Source organism: Apodemus sylvaticus, chromosome 23, assembly GCF_947179515.1.
Source record: "Apodemus sylvaticus chromosome 23, mApoSyl1.1, whole genome shotgun sequence".
Lineage (NCBI taxonomy): Eukaryota > Metazoa > Chordata > Mammalia > Rodentia > Muridae > Apodemus > Apodemus sylvaticus.
The window spans coordinates 13,951,359-13,969,760 of record NC_067494.1 but is presented as its reverse complement, the minus strand read 5'-3'; the positions used below and the strand labels follow the sequence as shown (position 1 = coordinate 13,969,760).

Genomic DNA, 18,402 nt, shown 5'->3' with positions numbered 1-18,402 from the left:
CAACTGTATATTTTTAATTTCTCTTGATAAATAACAACTCTTACTGTGCAGATAAATTCTGAGAAATTGATAGCTTACCTAGGATTCAGAGTAAAGAGGAGGACTGAATTGGAAACAAATGCAAAGCTGGAAAGCTCAGAAAATTCCAGATAACTCACATCTTTCAACTTCCTTATGCATCCACTCCAGCTTGGTACCCTCTCAAACTCCCACCAACACAAAGTAAAAAAGAAATCTTGCAGGCACTTAACATTTCCTGGGGGAGGGGAATTTGCAAGAGTAAGTCTTGAGGAAGTGAGCTTGTGTTTTCTTCCAGGAGAGACAACTAGGTTTATAAATATTATAATTCAACATCTGGTAGACATATTCGATCTGCAACTCATAGGGCACATTCAGAAGACTGCAGCTATGAAAAGATCTACCACAAAAGAATACGTTTACTCAGAACAGTTAAGACTTTTTTCCCCCTGTAAACCAATTGCACAGTTTTTGACTTTGAATTGTGTGTGTGTGTGTGTGTGTGTGTGTGTGTGTGTATGTATGTATGTATGTGTGCTCACACACGCGCCATGTTGTAATGTCAAAAGTTTGGACATTCTGATAAGGTTTCTTTGCTAGAAATGAGTGAATTAACTATTTAAATCGATGCTGATCTTGAGGGCCAGGGGAGATGCCTTTCCCAGTGAAGTGTTTGCTACACAAGCATGAGGACCTGAGGCTAATTCCTATCACACACACACACACACACACACACACACACACACACAAAACTGGAGACAGTGGCATGACAGTCATCCAAGAACAAATGAAGCAGAGACTGGCACGTCTCTATCACTTAATGACTAACAAGCCTTATAGAATTTGTTACTCTCAGGTTCCAGTGAGAAATCCCATCTGAAAAATAACTGAAGTTGATGGCATCTGATGATGGATGGCCATCAGAGATCGTCTTCTGGTTTCCACACTTGTGTACACAATCCATAGACACATGTGCACCAGAAGTCTTCAGTGATTATACTATTATCTGCACATTTCCCATCTCAGTTGATCCCTTCTTATCCTCAAGGACTATTCAAGGAGGACAGAGGACAGCTCACCCAAACGAATGAAGGGACCATTGTTGCTGTTTCAGAATATCAGAAAGAAAAGCATCGTACTGACTTCGAAGGCATTCGCCATCAGGGTGAGCCTCTGCAGGGTCTTATCTCACCGCTGGCGGCATTTATCTCACAGGCCTTCAACCTATAACAGAAAGGAATAGTTCTATGTCAGGGTGAGAAGAGATATACGCCGAAGGTAATTAAATTATTTACATTATTCTCACTCCATATCCTCTGCAGACAGTTTCTCAAAAGCTAAGTGTTCACAAAAATAAATTTTCCCTTTGTTGGTAGATGTGATCACAATAGTTTATTCTCAGTGTTTGGGTCTATGGTGAACTAATACTTTTTCCAGGCCTTGAACGTGGGATGAAATTGGACCTTGCACTGGGTAATAGAGTGAAACAAGGTTTGGGAAGTTCTAAGCCTCAAGCACCTTGAAACCTTTTTATCTGAAACGTTTGAGATTCATTCTGCCGTGAACTAAACTACATAAAATCAAAATTCATGTATTCAAGTTCTAATGCCTAATGGGACTGGGTTTTTGAGATAGAGTTTTTATAGAGGCAACTAAGTTAAAATGAGGACTATCAGGTGGGATATAATCTTGTATAACTGTGAGAGAAAATAATCATTTTCACATCATTGAAAATGTTTGGATTATACTCCTTGTATTGTTCCTCTAAAGGAACCATATCTGTTGATGAATAATCTCACTTCTAGCCTCTGAAATCATGTTATCAATAATTTATACTATAATATCCAGTCAATCTACTTTTGTCATGGCAGCCAAAACATTTACTGTATCCTTTAGTCCAAACAAGTAAATGAGATGTGGTCTCATTAATGTTGTTTTCTTTAGTAGACATCCATGCATGCATGCATACAACCTTCATTCAGGCATCTAGTATCCATATATGTTCCCATCCTAATAAGATCTAGCTATCTATGCAGGCTTCCAACCATGAAGACAAGTGTACATCTATACTTGTAACCATCAATCACCCACTTACCACTCCTAACTGCTATATATTCTCTTTGGAATTTTATTTTTATTTTATGTGCATAGGTCTTTCACGTGCATGTATGTCTGTATGAAGGTAGTGGGTTTCCTAAAACTGTAGTCACAGACAGTAGTGAACAGCCATGTGGGTGTAAGGAATTTAATGTGGGCCCTCTGGAAGAACAGTCAATGTTCTTAACTACTGAGTCGTTTCTCTTTCCCTCTACTAAGTTATAATTTACTTTTCTGTACATTAATAGTCCTTTTTTTGTCATCCTCAAAGACACAGCTCCCAGCTCGATGACACCCACTGTAGACCCTCTACGTGGCATTTGGGATATTTTATAGCCTCACACAATAGCTTCACACCAGTGTCTTTTAGCTTATTGTTTGAAATATGTAAGTACTTCAGGTTCTAGTTGTTCCTCAGGACACAAGCCAGGTCCTGACAGCCCCTTGTGGGGATTTGACAACAGCTCAAACTTCAAGAGAAAAGTCACAATACAGTGGTTACTCTCTGATCTGAAGAGGAAGAATTTTCCAAAGCTGAATGATGCCTTAAAGGTGAAGACAGCACCCAAAAAAGGTATATTTCTCTGGGATGAAAAGTTCTATATATATCTGTTAAATCCAATTGGACCAAAGTTTCAATTAGTTTCATTGTCTCCCTGTTTAGTTTCTGTTTTCCCGATTGCTCCACTGGTGAGAGTGGAGTGTTGAAGTCACCCACAATTATTGTGTTAGGTGCAATGTTTGCTTTGAGCTTTAGTAAAGTTTCTTTTATGAATGAGGGTACCCTTGTATTTGGAGCATAGATGTTCAGGATTGAGAGTTCTTCTTGTTGGATTTTTCCTTTGACCAGCAAGAAGTGTCCTTCCACGTCTCTATTGACAACATTAGGTTGAAAATCAATTTTATCTGATATTAGAATGGGAACTTCGGCCTGTTTCCTGAGACCATTTGCTTGTAGAATTGTCTTCCAGCTTTTTACTCTAAGGTAGTGTTTGTCTTTGACCCTGAGGTGTGTTTCCTGTAAGCAGCAAAATGTAGGGTCCTGTTTACATATCCAGTCAGTTAGTCTATGTCTTTTTATTGGGGCATTGAGTCCATTGATGTTAAGAGATATTAAGGAATAGTGATTGTTACTTCCTGTCATTTTTGACGTTATATTTTAAATTTGATTGGTTAACTTCTTTTGGGTTTGATGAAAGGTTACTATCTTGCTTTTTTCCAGGGTGAAGTTTCCCTCAATGTATTGGTGTTTTCCTCCTATTATCCTTGTAGATATTGGGTAAACTTGGTTTTGTCATGGAATATCTTAGTTTCTCCATCAATGGTGATTGAGAGTTTTGCTGGATATAGTAGTTTTGGCTGGCATTTGTGTTCTCTTAGAGTCTGCATGAGATCTGCCCAGGATCTTCTAGCTTTCATGGTCTCAGGTGAAAAGTCTGCTGTGATTCTGATAGGTCTTCCTTTATATGTTACTTGGCCTTTTTCTCTTACTGCCTTTAATATTCTTTCTTTTAGTACATTTGGTGTTTTGATTATTATGTGATGGGAAGTATTTCTGTTCTGGTCCAGTCTGTTTGGAGTTCTGTAGGCTTCTTGTATATTCATGGGCATCTCTCTCTTTAGGTTAGGGAAGTTTTCTTCCATAATTTTATTGAAGATATTTGCTGGCCCTTTAAGTTGTAAATCTTCACTCTCATCTATGCCTATAATCCTTAGGTTTGGTCTTCTCATTGTGTCCTGGATTTCCTGGATATTTTGGGTTACAAGCTTTTTGCATTTTGCATTTTCTTTAACTGTTGAGTCCATGGTTTCTATGGTATCTTCAGCATCTGAGATTCTTTCTTCTATCTCTTGTATTCTGTTGTTGATATTTGCATCTATGTCCCCTGATTTCTTCCCAAGGCTTTCTATCTCCAAAGTTGTCTCCCTTTTAGTTTTCTTAGTTGTTTCTACTTCTGATTTTAGATCCTGGATGGTTTTGCTTAGCTCCTTCACTTGCTTGTTTGTGCTTTCCTGTAATTCTTTAAGAGATTTTTGTGTTTCCTCTTTCATGACCTCAGCCTGTTGACCAAAGTTCTCCTGTATTTCTTTAAGTGTTTTTTGTGTTTCCTCATTATTGGCTTTTGTATTCTCCTGGATTTCTTTCAATGATTTTTGTGTTTCCCTTGCAAGGGCTTCTAACTTTTGATCCATTTTCTCCTGAATTTCTTTAAGTATGTCCTTCATGTGTTCCTGTACCAGCATCATGACCAGTGATTTTAAATCCAAACCTTGTTTTATTGGTGTGATGGGGTATTCAGGACATGAAGGTAAAGGAGAATTGGGTTCAGATGTTGTCATATTGCCTTGATTTCTGTTATTGACGTTCTTGCGTTTGCTGTTTGCCATCTAGTTCTCACTGGTGTTAGTTGATCTTGTCAATGCTGGACTCACCAGTGCAAGCTGCCCCTTCCCAGGTGGCCTCTGGTGCACAGCTTACCTCCTGCACTGCCTGGAGACAGGGTGCTGTGGCCCAGGCTGTTCAGCTCCTGGAGCAGACACCTGAAGGCTCCCACTGGGGCCTGCTGGATTCACCGGAGCACACCGACTTCTCCCCGCTGGCCGCTCGGAAGCCCCTCTTGCCTCTTGCAGGACCTGGAGATGTGGTGTTGCCGCCCAGGCTGATCTGGATCCGGAAGCGGAGAGCTATCTTAACATCTTTTAAAAATCATTTTCTTAAAAATTTTAAAAGCTCAATGTTAAGAGCAAGCCATTTCTTGAGGTATAACTTTCTAATGAAAATCTTTTACAGATCTAAGTTTGAACTTTATTTTGAACCGCATCTGTATGAATCTGGTAAAAATGTTCTTTTGGCCAGAAACTCTCTAAGTGAGGCCTGCAAGACAAAGCTGCATCTCTCAAGCCTCTGCAGCTTTGAGCGGCTTTGAGGAAGCTCTGAGCTTAGTATTAACTCAAATGTAAATCTCCTGATCTGAGTTTGTTATCTCTAAGGCCAGACCTACACCCACCGGTCCTGCAAGGAGTAGCCTGCAACCAGACCCCATTGTATGGAGGTCACATAAGAAAGGGAACCTGTAATATCAAAGCATAACTACAATTTTTGAAAGCAAAACTCAGTTTTAAGCAATCTTTTCTCCTTAAAATTAGTGGCAAACACATTTTCATATTGTAAAGTTTGTCCATCATCTTGTGTTTGAATGTATGACAGTGTAACTTATTGAAGAGACATTATTTTAAATTGTATTTCTTATAAGTCCAATAACCAGGCCAAGATTCACACAAAACACCATGCCAATTTAGAAGCATCTTAGAGGCCTGTATTTCCAGGGTTGCGTCATGTCACGTGTAGCTAGTTAAGATGGCTCCGACACTGAATCACCAGTTTTAAACTAACCTTTTCTTAATAACACTATACCTTTTAAATCATAACCAAGTAATTTATAACTCTATAGTCAAGATATGTAAAACATTTATACCTTTAAGACTAATTAGAAATAAAAATGAAGCGATCATACAAATCTCATAAATTGAAACCAAATACATTTTTTTTCTAGCTGTAAGTTCATGGGAATAAAGCACATTAAACCCAATCATCATCATGATAGACATTTTTCTAGGAGAATTAACCATTTCCACTTGTCTGGCTCCTGGCCCTTTAAGAAGCAGCTTTTTTTTTTCCAGCTGTTTTTGACTCCTACCTTAGAAAGTAAGGCCCCTCAAATTAGACTCCTCTGTGTAAACTGTAATTGGCAGGACTGCCAGCAAGATAACGCCTTTTTACCATTTTTTTTTTTTTACATAAAACATAAAAACAACCAATCATTCAGTCAAACAAAACAATAGACAACATGAATTGACACACATATAGACAAGTTTTGGTGCACCAAGGACAAACTATAGACAGAGAGGGAACTTGATGTCCCCAAAAGATTCAAATATCTTAACCTGAACTAAGGAGATCTCCAGTAGGTTTCAGAGAGAAAACAGGACATCTTCCGTTTTCCTGTCCTCACCAGGAGAGTTTTGAAATAGTTTCCAACCATTATTATTATTATTATTATTTTGATACCGTGTCCTACACATGGAAAAACTGCTTTTCTGCAACCTGCTTTTTTCTCTTGTTTAAGATTTAACAAGGGGGGAAAGGGGGGTGCCTAGGTTAACACACACACCTGTGGAGAGAGGTGGGAGGAGAGTCCAGGTCTTACATTCTGCCTGTGAGAGGTTTTTTTGCTTTTTGTTTTGTTTTTTGTTTTTTGTTTTTTGTTTTTTGTTTTCTGGCCACCTCAGCAGCAGTCTCTGACTTCTACCTGCATGGGTCTCCCCTGTCCATTTTTGCCTAGTCCCTGTCCAGGGAGACAGCCCTGGGAAAGCATTTGTTGAGAAATAACCTCATTGGAACCACACATAAGGACTTTCATTTGAGAGAGAATGTCTCTTCCCCAGAGGTTAACAGGCAGGCCAGGGACCACGAAGGGCTGAGTAGAGCCAGTATTTCCCTCTGTCCTCCCAAGTCAGCAACTTTGAGCTCTGGAGAGTATTTTTTTTTTTGATTGTCCAATCCCCTGCAGATGGGTCAGAGAGGCTTGCAAAGGCCAAGGGGGGGGGGGGGGCAAGCACTTTGTGGGATCACAGTAGAATCGGCACCTGAGTCTAAGATGCCCTCAAAGCTTTTACCATTTATTTTAAGGCTGAGTATAGGACGATCTCTAGTGATTGCCTGGACCCAGTAAAGGTCTGAGGAACCTGGATGAGAGGAGCCAGGCTGCATGCCTATCGCTGGGTATAGGGTGGCAGGCCACGTGGTGGGGCTTGTTTTGGCTCTGGCTTTTTCTAGGCATTTGACTTTGAAATAAATCTTGAAGTTAGAGTGACCATTTGTCCCTCTTAGCTCCTTTAAGAGGGCTACTTGCTCTCTGCAGCTTTTCTCCTCTAAGTTGGCTTCCTCCCCAGGGGGTCTCTAAACTTAATGGCATATCAGCAAGGCATGGGTCCCTCAGGAGCAGAGGATGAAGAGAAGTTACAGGAGCCGATGGCGGGCACTCAGACCTGTCTATAATGACCTAGGAAGGTTTTGGAGAGTTCTTTTTAGGGGAAAGCAAGGTCACAGAAGCTGCCGAGACAAAGGGCGGAGGCAATATTCAGCAGGGTCCTCGTTCGCACTCTGAATGAACCCCCAGTAACTAAAGAATGTATCAGACATTGGTTCACCTGTACCTGTTTTTAAAATCTTATTAATTTCTTTACCAACCTTATCTCAAGTTAGCGGGTGAATATCAGGTCCACTTAAAATTAACCAAGGACATTTCTCATGACAAAAAAAAGAACTTAATTAAATCTTTTTTCTTAACTCTTATTCCTCTCTCCCTGAATTAAAGCTTGATTTCTCCTATGAATCAAGTCTCTTTAGCCTTTTTTTTCCCCAATGACAATCGGACAACAATGTTTGGCCACTCACCTGCCCCTCTAGCGACGCACGAGCGATGCGGTGTGTGGGGTCCTTGAATCCTCTTCCCGGGGTTTCTGCTTCATAGTCCGGTAGTTGACCATACTTCAGGTCCCTGTTCAGGCGCCACTGTAACCCATCCAGCAGGTCATTTATTCAGGGTCCCGAAGGAGCACTACCATTGGGTCAAGGGGGGGGGGGGGTAGAAGAACGGAGACAGAGGTCTCGTTTAATGTTCTGGGGTACACAGGTTTTAAAGTTTTCAGGAGTGATGTGCCTCAAGGCAAGGAAAAGGAAGAGATAAGGGTCCTCTGGTGGAGATATCTGGTGTTTGCACAGGCTGGAGCCTACCACAGTTATCTCAGGACTTCCTTCCACTGCAATTAACGGAGAGACTCTTCTTTGTTTTACTCAGGACCTTTGCCATGTCAGCTCTCTGGGCCGAAGTGAGGATCTCTAATGGCTTCCCACAACAGAGGTTATGCTTGGGCTCAGCAACACGGACTTCCACTCACCAAGGCTGACCTGGCTACAGCTGCTGCTGAATGCGAGATCTGCCAACAGCAGAAACCAACACTGAGCCCCAGATATGGCACCATTCCTCGAGGTGACCAGCCAGCAACCTGGTGGCAGGTTGACTATATTGGACCACTTCCTCCATGGAAAGGACAGCATTTTGTTATTACTGGAGTAGATACTTATTCTGGTTATGAATTTGCCTTTCCTGCCCGTAATGCTTCTGCCAAAACCACCATCCGTGGACTCCCAGAATGCCTTATCTATCGTCATGGTATTCCACACAGTATTGCTTCTGACCAAGGAACTCATTTCACAGCCAGAGAAGTGCGACAGTGGGCCCATGATTATGGAATTCACTGGTCTTACCATGTTCCCCATCATCCTGAAGCAGCTGGTCTGGTAGAAAGATGGAATGGCCTTTTGAAGACACAGTTATGGCGCCAATTAGGTGGCAACAGCATGGAGGGCTGGGGAAAGTTCTTCAGAGGGCAGTATATGCTTTGAATCAGTGTTCAATATATGGTACAGTTTCTCCCATAGCCAGGATCCATGGGTCCAGGAATCAAGGGGTGGAAAAGGGAATAGTTCCACTCACTATCACTCCTAGTGACCCTCTAGGACAATTTTTGCTTCCTGTCCCCACAAATTTAGGTTCTGCTGGCCTACAAGTTTCGGTTCCAGAGGGGGGAGTGCTCCTACCAGGAGCCACAAGAAACATTCCATTGAACTGGAAGCTCAGACTTCCCCCTGGCCATTTTGGGCTTCTAATGCCCTTAAACCAACAGGCTAAGAAAGGAATAACAGTGTTAGGAGGGATGATAGATCCAGATTACCATGGGGAAATTGGATTGCCTCTCCACAATGGAGGTAAGCAGGATTATGTCTGGAGTGCAGGAGATTCTCTAGGGCATCTCTTAGTTCTATCATGTCTTGTGATTAAAGTCAGTGGGAAACTACAACAGCCTAATCCAAGCAGGATGACAAAGGACACAGACCCATCAGGAATGAAGGTATGGGTCAATCCTCCAGGAAAAGAGCCAAGACCTGCTGAGGTGCTTGCCAAAGGTGAAGGAAATTCAGAATGGGTAGCAGAGGAAGGTAGTTATAAATACCAGCTAAGGCCACGTAACCAGTTGCAGAAACAAGGATTATAAGTAATATGAATGCTTCTATCTTGTTGTGTTGAAGATACATTTGTCTTTCTTCCAATCCCTTTAACATCAATTGGTATTGAAACACTAAAAGAATGTTTCCAAGGGACATTTCCCCATTGTAAATTTGCAAATGTGTTTGCGATTGGACGAGGAATAGTTATATCATGTTAGGCATATTCACAATCTTGTTATTGTTTCATGTGGACATGAGATATTATTTGTGTCAAATTGACAAGGGGTGGATTGTAGTGGCTATTCCTGGTTGTCAACTTGACTATATCTGGAATGAACTACAGTCTAGAATTGGAAGGCTCACCTATGATCCTAATTTGGAGGCTCAGAGATATAAGTTTCTGACCTGGATCTTGGCATGGAGACCTTGAAGCACAGTGGCTATGAATTTCAGAAGATTAAGACAAGGAGATCTTCGAGTTCAAGATCATTTGGGATTAAAGGCATGAATGCACACACCTTTAATCTGGGCCACACCCTCTGCTGGAGACTCTCATGCCAATATTCTGGGCCACACCCTCTGTTGGAGACCTACAGCCTTTAATCTGGGCTACACCCTCTGCTGGAAATATATAAGGACATTGGTAGAAAGAAGATTCTCTCTCACTCGTCCTTGCCTGCTTGCTTCGTGGGACTGAGAAACTGCTAGATCATTGGACTTCCATCCACAGCTGCTGCTGACCATTTTTGGGGAGTTGGACTATAGACTGTAAGTCATTGACAAATTCCCTAACTATCTAAAGACTATCCATATGTTCTGTGACTCTAGAGAACACAAACTAATACAATGGTACACCAATTTTCCAACTACTATGAGACATCAAGTCTTGCTGCTCACCATAGACTGACTACTACAAAGCAGACTTGATGGACAGCCCCACACTTGCCACTACACACACACACACACACACACACACACTTGTGCACACATGCACACACACACACAAAGAGAGAGAGAGAGAGAGAGAGAGAGAGAGAGCAAACTATCAGTACTATGGAAGAGTGGACAAATGGAGCCTTGCAGAAGCAATCAAGTCAGGACACACCCATTTACTTTCCTCTACTCTTGACTGTGTATGCAATGATACTAATAGAGGTTCCAGACTTGACTTTTCCACAATGCTAGAAAATAACCGGGAATTGTAGCCTCAAATTAACTTACTATCTCCAAAGTTGCTTTTTGTCAGGGTATTTGGGGAGTATTATTTGGCTTAAAAATCCCCATAACAGTCCACCACTGAAGGATGTCAGAGCAGGAATTTAGAGAGAGAGGCAGGAACCATGGGGGAACACTTGATGGTTTTCTTCCTTCTTCCTTTTATCCATCCTTCCTTCCTCTCTATATTCCTTCCTTCCTTCCTTCCTTCCTTCCTTCCTTCCTTCCTTCCTTCCTTCCTTCTCTCTCTCTCTCTCTCTCTCTCTCTCTCTCTCTCTCTCTCTCTCTCTCTCTCTCTCTCTCTCTCTCTCTCTCTCTCTCTCCTTTCTTTCATCTGATTTCTTATTCACTTTACACTCCACTCACTGCCCCATTCCTGGTCACCCCCCCACACACACACACAATACTTCCCCTTCCCCCTTTCCATCCTCTCAGGATGGGACACCCTGGATATCCTTCTCCAACCTTGTCTGGGTATTTTGTTTAACAAAGAATGACACTAGGACACCAATCAATGCCTGGCTCCTCTACACTGCTAGGAATCTGCATGTGCCATTTAATAGTAGGGGCAGTGGGATATTTAGCAGTTCTGGTATATAGCTGTCTATGTGGATGATTCTCTGGGTACACTGTCCCACTTTAATTTCTAAAACACTAAATGTTGCTCTGCAGAGCCATCCTGACTCAGAAGCTTTGAAGCCATTTCAGTCCCTGTGAGTTTGAACAGGTATGATCTGTGCATGCCCTACTGTGACCTCATGAGGATCCATTGTGAGAGTCCACCCAGCAGATATAAATAAGGGAGAGGCCTGCCCTGGATCTCTGAGGGTATAGAGAAGTGGAGTGGTGATTTACTTGTGAGATATACATTAGTGAGATTGTGTGAGGTTTTGAGATTCTGATTGTTTGATTTGTGAGTTGTGTGTGTGTGTGTGTGTGTGTCTGTGTGTGTGTGTGTGTGTGTGTGAGAGAGAGAGAGAGAGAGAGAGAGAGAGAGAGAGAGAGAGAGAGTCAGAGACACAGATAGAGACAGAGAGACAGAGAGAGACTGTGTGGGTGTGAGGGTGAGTCTGTGTATAGATTAGTTGTGTGTTCTGTGTGTCTACCTGCTTGTGTGTGTCTGTGTGAATTCATCTACAAGCTTACATACAGTTACAGGGAAAGCCCAGGGTTAGGGTTAGGCTAAGGTTAGTGTTAGTGTTAGTGTTAGTGTTAGTGTTAGTGTTAGTGTTAGTGTTAGTGTTAGGGTTAGGGTTAGGGTTAGGGTTGGGTTAGGGTTGGGTAAGGGTTTGGTTAGGGTTAGGTTTAAGGTTAGGTTTAGGGTTAGGTTTAGTGTTAGTGTTAGTGTTAGTGTTAGTGTTAGTGTTAGTGTTAGTGTTAGTGTTAGTGTTAGTGTTAGGGTTAGCTAAACGTTCAGTGCTGTGCTAAAGGTATGTTGAAAACTTAATTTCTAAAACAGAGTCATTCACTGGCCTCTTTTTGCCACATAGGCTATGTTTTGACCAAGGAGCCTCTGGATCTGCCTGTGTTTGGAGATTCAAACTAGGGAGGGACATTAATTAGGCCTGTTTTGTTTGGTGGGTCATTTGTTTAACTTTTGTGGTGGGCAGTGGTACTTTGCATTTAAGTCCAAACCTTGGGCTTGAAAAGCAGGTTCTACACTGAATGAGACATCTTTCTAAGTCATGGACACTTGGGTTACTACTTTAAGATTTCCTTCTTTGTTTTTCTGTTTCTATTCTTATTTTCCTTCTTTTATTTGTCTTGAATGGTTAATATGTTTGGGGGCCTTTTTTTTTTCTTTTGTATAACAGGATATTTGCTATAAATTTCAAATTTTAAAAATATATTTTTTCATTTTTGGTTTATTTAAACTTTTCTTTTAAACCATTATTGAGTACTGGTGGTGTTATTGACCGCTAGAGATAAGGCATAATTGGATGTGGTTAGTTATGGTTTCCAATTCTTTTGATTTCTCTGGCTTGCTTTTGACTTTTGCTTTTTTGCTTCAATTTAATGAGTTTTACATGCTTCTCTTTCTGTTTTGATTACTTGAGGGGTCCTGGCTTTGCTTTGATTTCCTTGGTATTTTAATTAGTTGGCCTGGTTTGGGGTGTTGGTCTTCAATTTTTATGTTATTTTGTAAATATTTTCTCAATCATTTCTTTCTTCTATTCATGTTCATTCTGATACTCTAGTTCTCTTCTCAGTTTTATCAGATAGCATCCAGTACATTACTGAGCTGTGGTCTGTCTATTTTACTAGATTGTGAGCTAGTGGTGGTTTAGGGATCAAGACTGGGTTCCTCTGCCTGTGTCATCGTGGGTCTAGGTTAAAGCTTCTTGTTTCAGTGGTTTTCACTTTGTCTTTTGTTTTTACTTTGGATCCCACTGATTTTGTTACTCTCATCCCTCATGTCTCTGTAAGTTTCTTTATATCTCCTTTCCTTTCTCCCCAGGCCTCACTGCCTTTGGCAGTAGCACTGCTACCAACTATGTACTCCGATAGTGACTCGGAGTCATCAGAGTCCAACACTGTGGTCACCATGTTCGAGGAGGAGGTGTTCACCAGGCAGTACACGGTGTTGAAGACCTTGGGCCAGGGTGGCACTTCCGATGTGAGGCTGTGCTCCCACCGCCTTACAGGTGCCCCAGTTGCTGTCAAGGCTCTTTTGAGGGAGAGGTGGTCGGACCCAACAGTGCCCGAAGCGGACATTATGAAAATGCTCAGTCACCCAAACATCGTCTCGCTTGTGCAAATAATTGAGACAGAACACACAACTTACTTAATTATGGAAGTTGCCAGAGGAGAAGAGCTACTTAAACGAGTCCGGGACGCTGGATGCCTGAAAGAAGATGAAGCTAGGAGCATATTTGTTCAGCTGCTCAGTGCCATAGGCTACTGTCACGGTAAAGGTGTGGTGCACAGGGACATAAAGCCTGACAATATCATAGTGGGTGAGGATGGAAAGGCTACACTTATTGATTTCAGCCTCGGAGACACATTCCTACCTGGACAAAAACTGGAAAGGCTGTGTGGAGCCTTCCAGTTCATTGCTCCAGAGATCTTCCGAGGCCTACCCTACGATGGCACAAAAGTAGATATGTGGGCCTTGGGGGTCATTTTATATTATATGACCACCGGATTCCTGCCATTTGGAGGAGGAACCCTGTCGGAACTGAGCAACAAGGTGATGAATGGAAAATATCGTACACCGGATCATCTCTCCGACGATATTAGGAGCATGATTAGCCTCCTGCTAACTGTCAACCCAAGGCAGAGGCCAAATGCGCAAGAACTCGTAAGCCATCCATGGCTCCAGCAAGGGGGAAAGACTTTGACATTCCATTACAACAGTGACACCAAATTCCCAGACCCTGATATAATGGGGGCCATGGAAAGCATTGGCTTTCATTCCCAAGACATAAGAGAAGCTTTAAAACACAAGGAGTTTGACGAAACTAGGGCAACATACCACCTATTGAAAACCCTAGCAAATCAGGATGATGGCACTTATGTGCAAAGAGATGTCACTAACCCAGGAGTGACACCTTTCCCTTCAGCAACAGACCCTAACACTTACCCTCTGCCTCCCAGGAGAAGGGCCAGTGAACCTTCCCTGAAAATACTAGTGTCATCTACTGGACAACGTCCTGGGGAGACAAATGCCCCTGTTGCGCCCAAGAAGACACCCCCTATGGGCAGTCGTCAGCAAAGAAGAATGACTGCCCCTTGCATCTGCATCGCTACTTACACTGTGGTGGAAGTAATCGAAACCCTCGATAACACCTTCTCCTCTAGCTCCCAGTTCGAAAAGGCCCCAAGTGAGCCAGAAAGAAGGAGACCGTTCACTCCAAGACCCCCGCAGCCTCAGGGATGGGCCAAATGGAAGAAACAAATTTCGAATTGCATCAGGACTCTATGCTGCTGCTGCATGTCACCTGACATGACAAGCCGGAGGAAGGTGTGCCCCCAAAAGAGAGAGGACACCCCGAAGATGACAAGAAGTACAAGGCATCTTTCAGGTACATTTTTATATTTGCTAAATCTATTTTTTTACTAATATTTGCATATAGACAGTTCATGATTAGGTTCTTGAAGTACAGTGACTTAAATCTAGTTCTATCTAGATAGTGTGGGATGTGGACCCTCCTACAATTAAACACAAGTACAATACTTTCTTATTCCAGAAGTGTAGAACCAGAAAACCATCAAATCAAATCAAAACCAAAATCCACTAGTGTAACTCAGTTCCTGTGGCTCAGCTCAGTGTCCCAAGCACAGGACTCTGGATCTTCTGAGATGCAAATGGTTTTGGGCCACACCCCCTCTGGGTTTCTTTTGTCCACAGCCCACACATCCTGTCTTCTCCTGTCAGATGGAATCGGTCCACACCTATCATTGATATGGTTATCACTGAGTCTTGGCATCTCCAGTGTGTTCAGGGCTGCACTGTAATGAGGCTACACCTTCAACAATGGACTCTTCTGGCCTCTCACAGCACCAAACTGGGGCTGTTTTCTACCTCCCCTTTGACCCCTCAGCTTTCAGGCTGCCCAAACCAATACCACCCGGGAAATTCTTACACAAGATCTTGTTTGACTTCCAGCATGAGAAGCAGACTTTGCCACCATTCAAACAGACTTCTCTTGAGATATACCAAGGGATTGCTTTTGAGAAGATTTTAGCTCTGTGATGTCTCTGTCTTCTTAATCATGTCAAGTGTCTCAGCCAAAGATGAGTTGCAGCAATTGTCCTGGCTCATCGAAGTTTCCCTTTAATGTCCTGCTCTCTTGTTAATCAAAGCTGGTTCTTTGCCCCATGTCCCCCACTGATCAGTACCCAGAGATTACCAAACAAATACACTGCAAACTACAGTGGTGATCCTATGTAAAGTTCCTGGGCACTCGACTTCAATCATTAATAAAATGGCCCACAAACTTGCCCACAGGTAATCTGACGAAGGAAATTTTTTCAGCAGTTTTCCTGTTCCAGGTGATAGTAGCTCATGTCATTCTAACAAAAATCTAACCAGCACACCTCTGAAGTGTAGTTCCCCCTAAACTTCAGAACAAAGCATATTTGTTTACAAGACCCTTTTTGAGATTTTAAGAGTCAAAATTAAATGGGCTGGTCCTTTAATTCCTAGAACAGGGAGAAAATAAGAGCAAAGTAAACCAAGAATAAGATTATCCTCTGAATCTAACCAGGAAGTCCATTTCCATCTACCACAGTTTTGACTACTGTTTTTCCCGTGATATAAAAACGGTATAGTGGGAATGGGGAGCCAGAATTTCCCTCAGTGAAGCTCATTCAGGTGAAAGGTGAATTGGATGCCAATGTGGCTGCCTGAAAGGTTGTTCCCACATGACTTAGCTTCATGTTGTGTGCCTCCTGATTTGATGCTGTTACACCCCACATACTTTTGCCACGCCTCTCACGTTCTCCTTGGGTTTTACAGCTTTGTCCTGATTGGCCTCTCCTCACCCCAGCACATGCAAGAAGCCACACCCATCAGCAGATAGGTCTACATTTTCTCAGTCTTCCTCTCAATGGCTCTTGCTTCTCTGGCTGATGACCCAAGGTACCTGACATAAGAGGAGAATGGAGACTTCGGAGCCAGACCCATAAGCCTGCCTGCCAAAGAAAGGAGGGAGGCTGCTGCTGCTGTCAAGACCTTCTGGAAGTGGACCACCCCAGACCTGATGCTCCAGCTCAGGCTGCGAATAGTGATAGTAATATCAAATAAAGAGAATTTGCTTATTCTTAATGATTTTCAAAGGTTGTTAGGATATATTAATTGGTTTTATCTTATAGTAAACTCATCTTAAGCTTGACACAGGAGGACTTAAAACTCTGTTTTCCATGTAGATAAAAATTAACTGGCAAAGGGCAAATAACTTTACAGATAGTAGAGAAGGCTACTGTAATCAGCTGTTTATGATATGTGTTCACTGCCATTCCTTGCAAAGGGAACATTAATGTAGAATCACCCTTTCTCATCTCCACGAAAAGTTTTAACATTTTCCAATAAATATACTGGTGTGTTAATAACGTGTTCTAAGACAAAATCATAAAAGTATGCTAAAATGAATGTTTTAAGGACCTGATGAAATATTTGTTCCTTGTTTCAAACCGCAATCAAATTGGTTATTGCAGAAGACTGATAGTTCAGAGGCCATATCCAGCACATGGTACCATCCCAGAAGCAGACCACACCCAACATTTTCCTCTGCAGCCAGCCACATGGTATTTAGTGAATCATGTCAAATGAACTGGGCCTAGAAAGCCCCCATATACTTAGAGCTATAAATGAAGTAGGAAGTCATGGTTTCTTTGGAAAGTCAGTTGTGGTAGATGGTGTTTTGCTGGAACAGACATGGAAGGAGTGTTGTCTGAAGCAGACACAGGTGAAAGGAAGCTTTGCTAAATCAAGCATATGAAAAGATGCATGAGAGAGGATTCTTCTCTAAACACATCCATGTATTGATTCCCCTTACATTGCCTAGCTGAGCTCCATTTGTCATGACTCCATACAGAGAAATGCACCAAAATCCTTCTGGTGGTGTTCAGGTGGCTTCTTGCCACTTCCTCAGACTGGGGCCAATTGGCAGAGTGATGTCAGCTGATACAGACTTACAGGGAGTGTTGCTAAGACAGACTTAATGTGCTGAGGCAAGGCCCCTAGAGGACACATGATGTTCTCAGGGAATATAAATAGGACTGAATGGACAGTGGCAGGGCTTTTACAGTGCTTTTTGGTCTCGAGACTTCCATGATTGTCCCTTCAGTGAGAGAGGTGTGGCAGAGAGCGTCTGCTGGCATTCCTGTCAGTCTTGGTCACTCCTGCTGGCTCCAACCCTGAGTTACCAGTTTTAAACTAACTTTTTGTTACCAACATTATACCTTTTAAATCATGCCCAATAACTTATAAGCCAATACTTTATAGTCAAGACATGCAAAAACCTATACCTTTAAGGCCAATTAGACATAAAAATAAAGTGACGACAGGAATCCTATAAAATTAAACCAATTTTTTTCTAGCTGTAATTTCAAGAGAAAAAAGTACTTTGAACCTATAATCACAATTGTAGAGATTTCTCTAGAAAAAATAACCATCAACCCATTTGCCCTAGAATTTGAGATGCTGCTGGCTCTTTTAAAAGCAGCTTTTTACTCCAAGTTTAATGTGAGGCACTTTAAATCAACCCCTGCCGTGTAAACTGAGACTGAACGGGTCACCAGCAGATGAAGTTTTACCATTTTTTTAAAACATAAAACATTCAAAGAACGAAAGAGAGACAGACACAAATTGGCAAATTGGTGCACCAAAGCCAGACAATGCACAGAGCAGAAAGCACATTTGTATAAATATGTAACTGCTTGTACTTACAAGGATCCCGTTACCTTCAGGGGAGTTGTAGCTCCACTCAGGGTGGCAGAGAGGGAATCCATAAGAGCTCGGTTGCCATTCTTGCTGTGAGGCATATGTATGCTCTGAGGGGAAATGTCACTGCAGGGGCCAGAGGTGGGGACAACTTGTCAACTCCAGTCCCCATAGCTTGTCCAGAACCAGCCTCAGGAGAGGGGGGCTTTAGGGGTGGGTGGTGTCCTCTGTGAATTCAAAGAAGGAGGGTAGGGAGAAGGGTCTAAAAGGAGGAGATCGGCATCAGGATCTGATAACACTGTCCCTTGGGGGTCTCCTTGAGAGCATAAGTCCCCCAACAGCAGAGGTCCTGTGGAGGGAAAGAAGCAATGGGCCCAGGAGGGCAGAAAGGTGGCTAAGTCCTCCCAGACAATGATATGTGGGCCTTGGTCTGAGTGATTTGCAGACCCAGTCCTAAAGATTTGTCAGAGTCAGAGTAGAAGCAGCCTGTCCCATGGGTCAAACAGTCATCATTCCAAGTCCAAAAACAAAACAGAGGACACTAAGGCAGTAAAAAACAACCGCACAGCAACCACCACAAAAGAAAAACAGACTCAGATGGCTGTGGGCAGAA

The 18,402-nt window shown here is 42.4% G+C and overlaps 1 protein-coding gene across 1 annotated transcript; it reads left to right on the top strand.

Moving 5' to 3' along the window:
• Positions 1-12,866: 12,866 nt before the first annotated feature.
• Positions 12,867-14,336, top strand: LOC127673487 (sperm motility kinase Z-like; the record flags this gene model as incomplete). The annotated part of the gene is made up of 1 exon (XM_052169181.1): positions 12,867-14,336. A coding segment is annotated over exon 1 (1,440 nt), but the record flags the coding sequence as incomplete, so codon positions are not given.
• Positions 14,337-18,402: the final 4,066 nt, after the last annotated feature.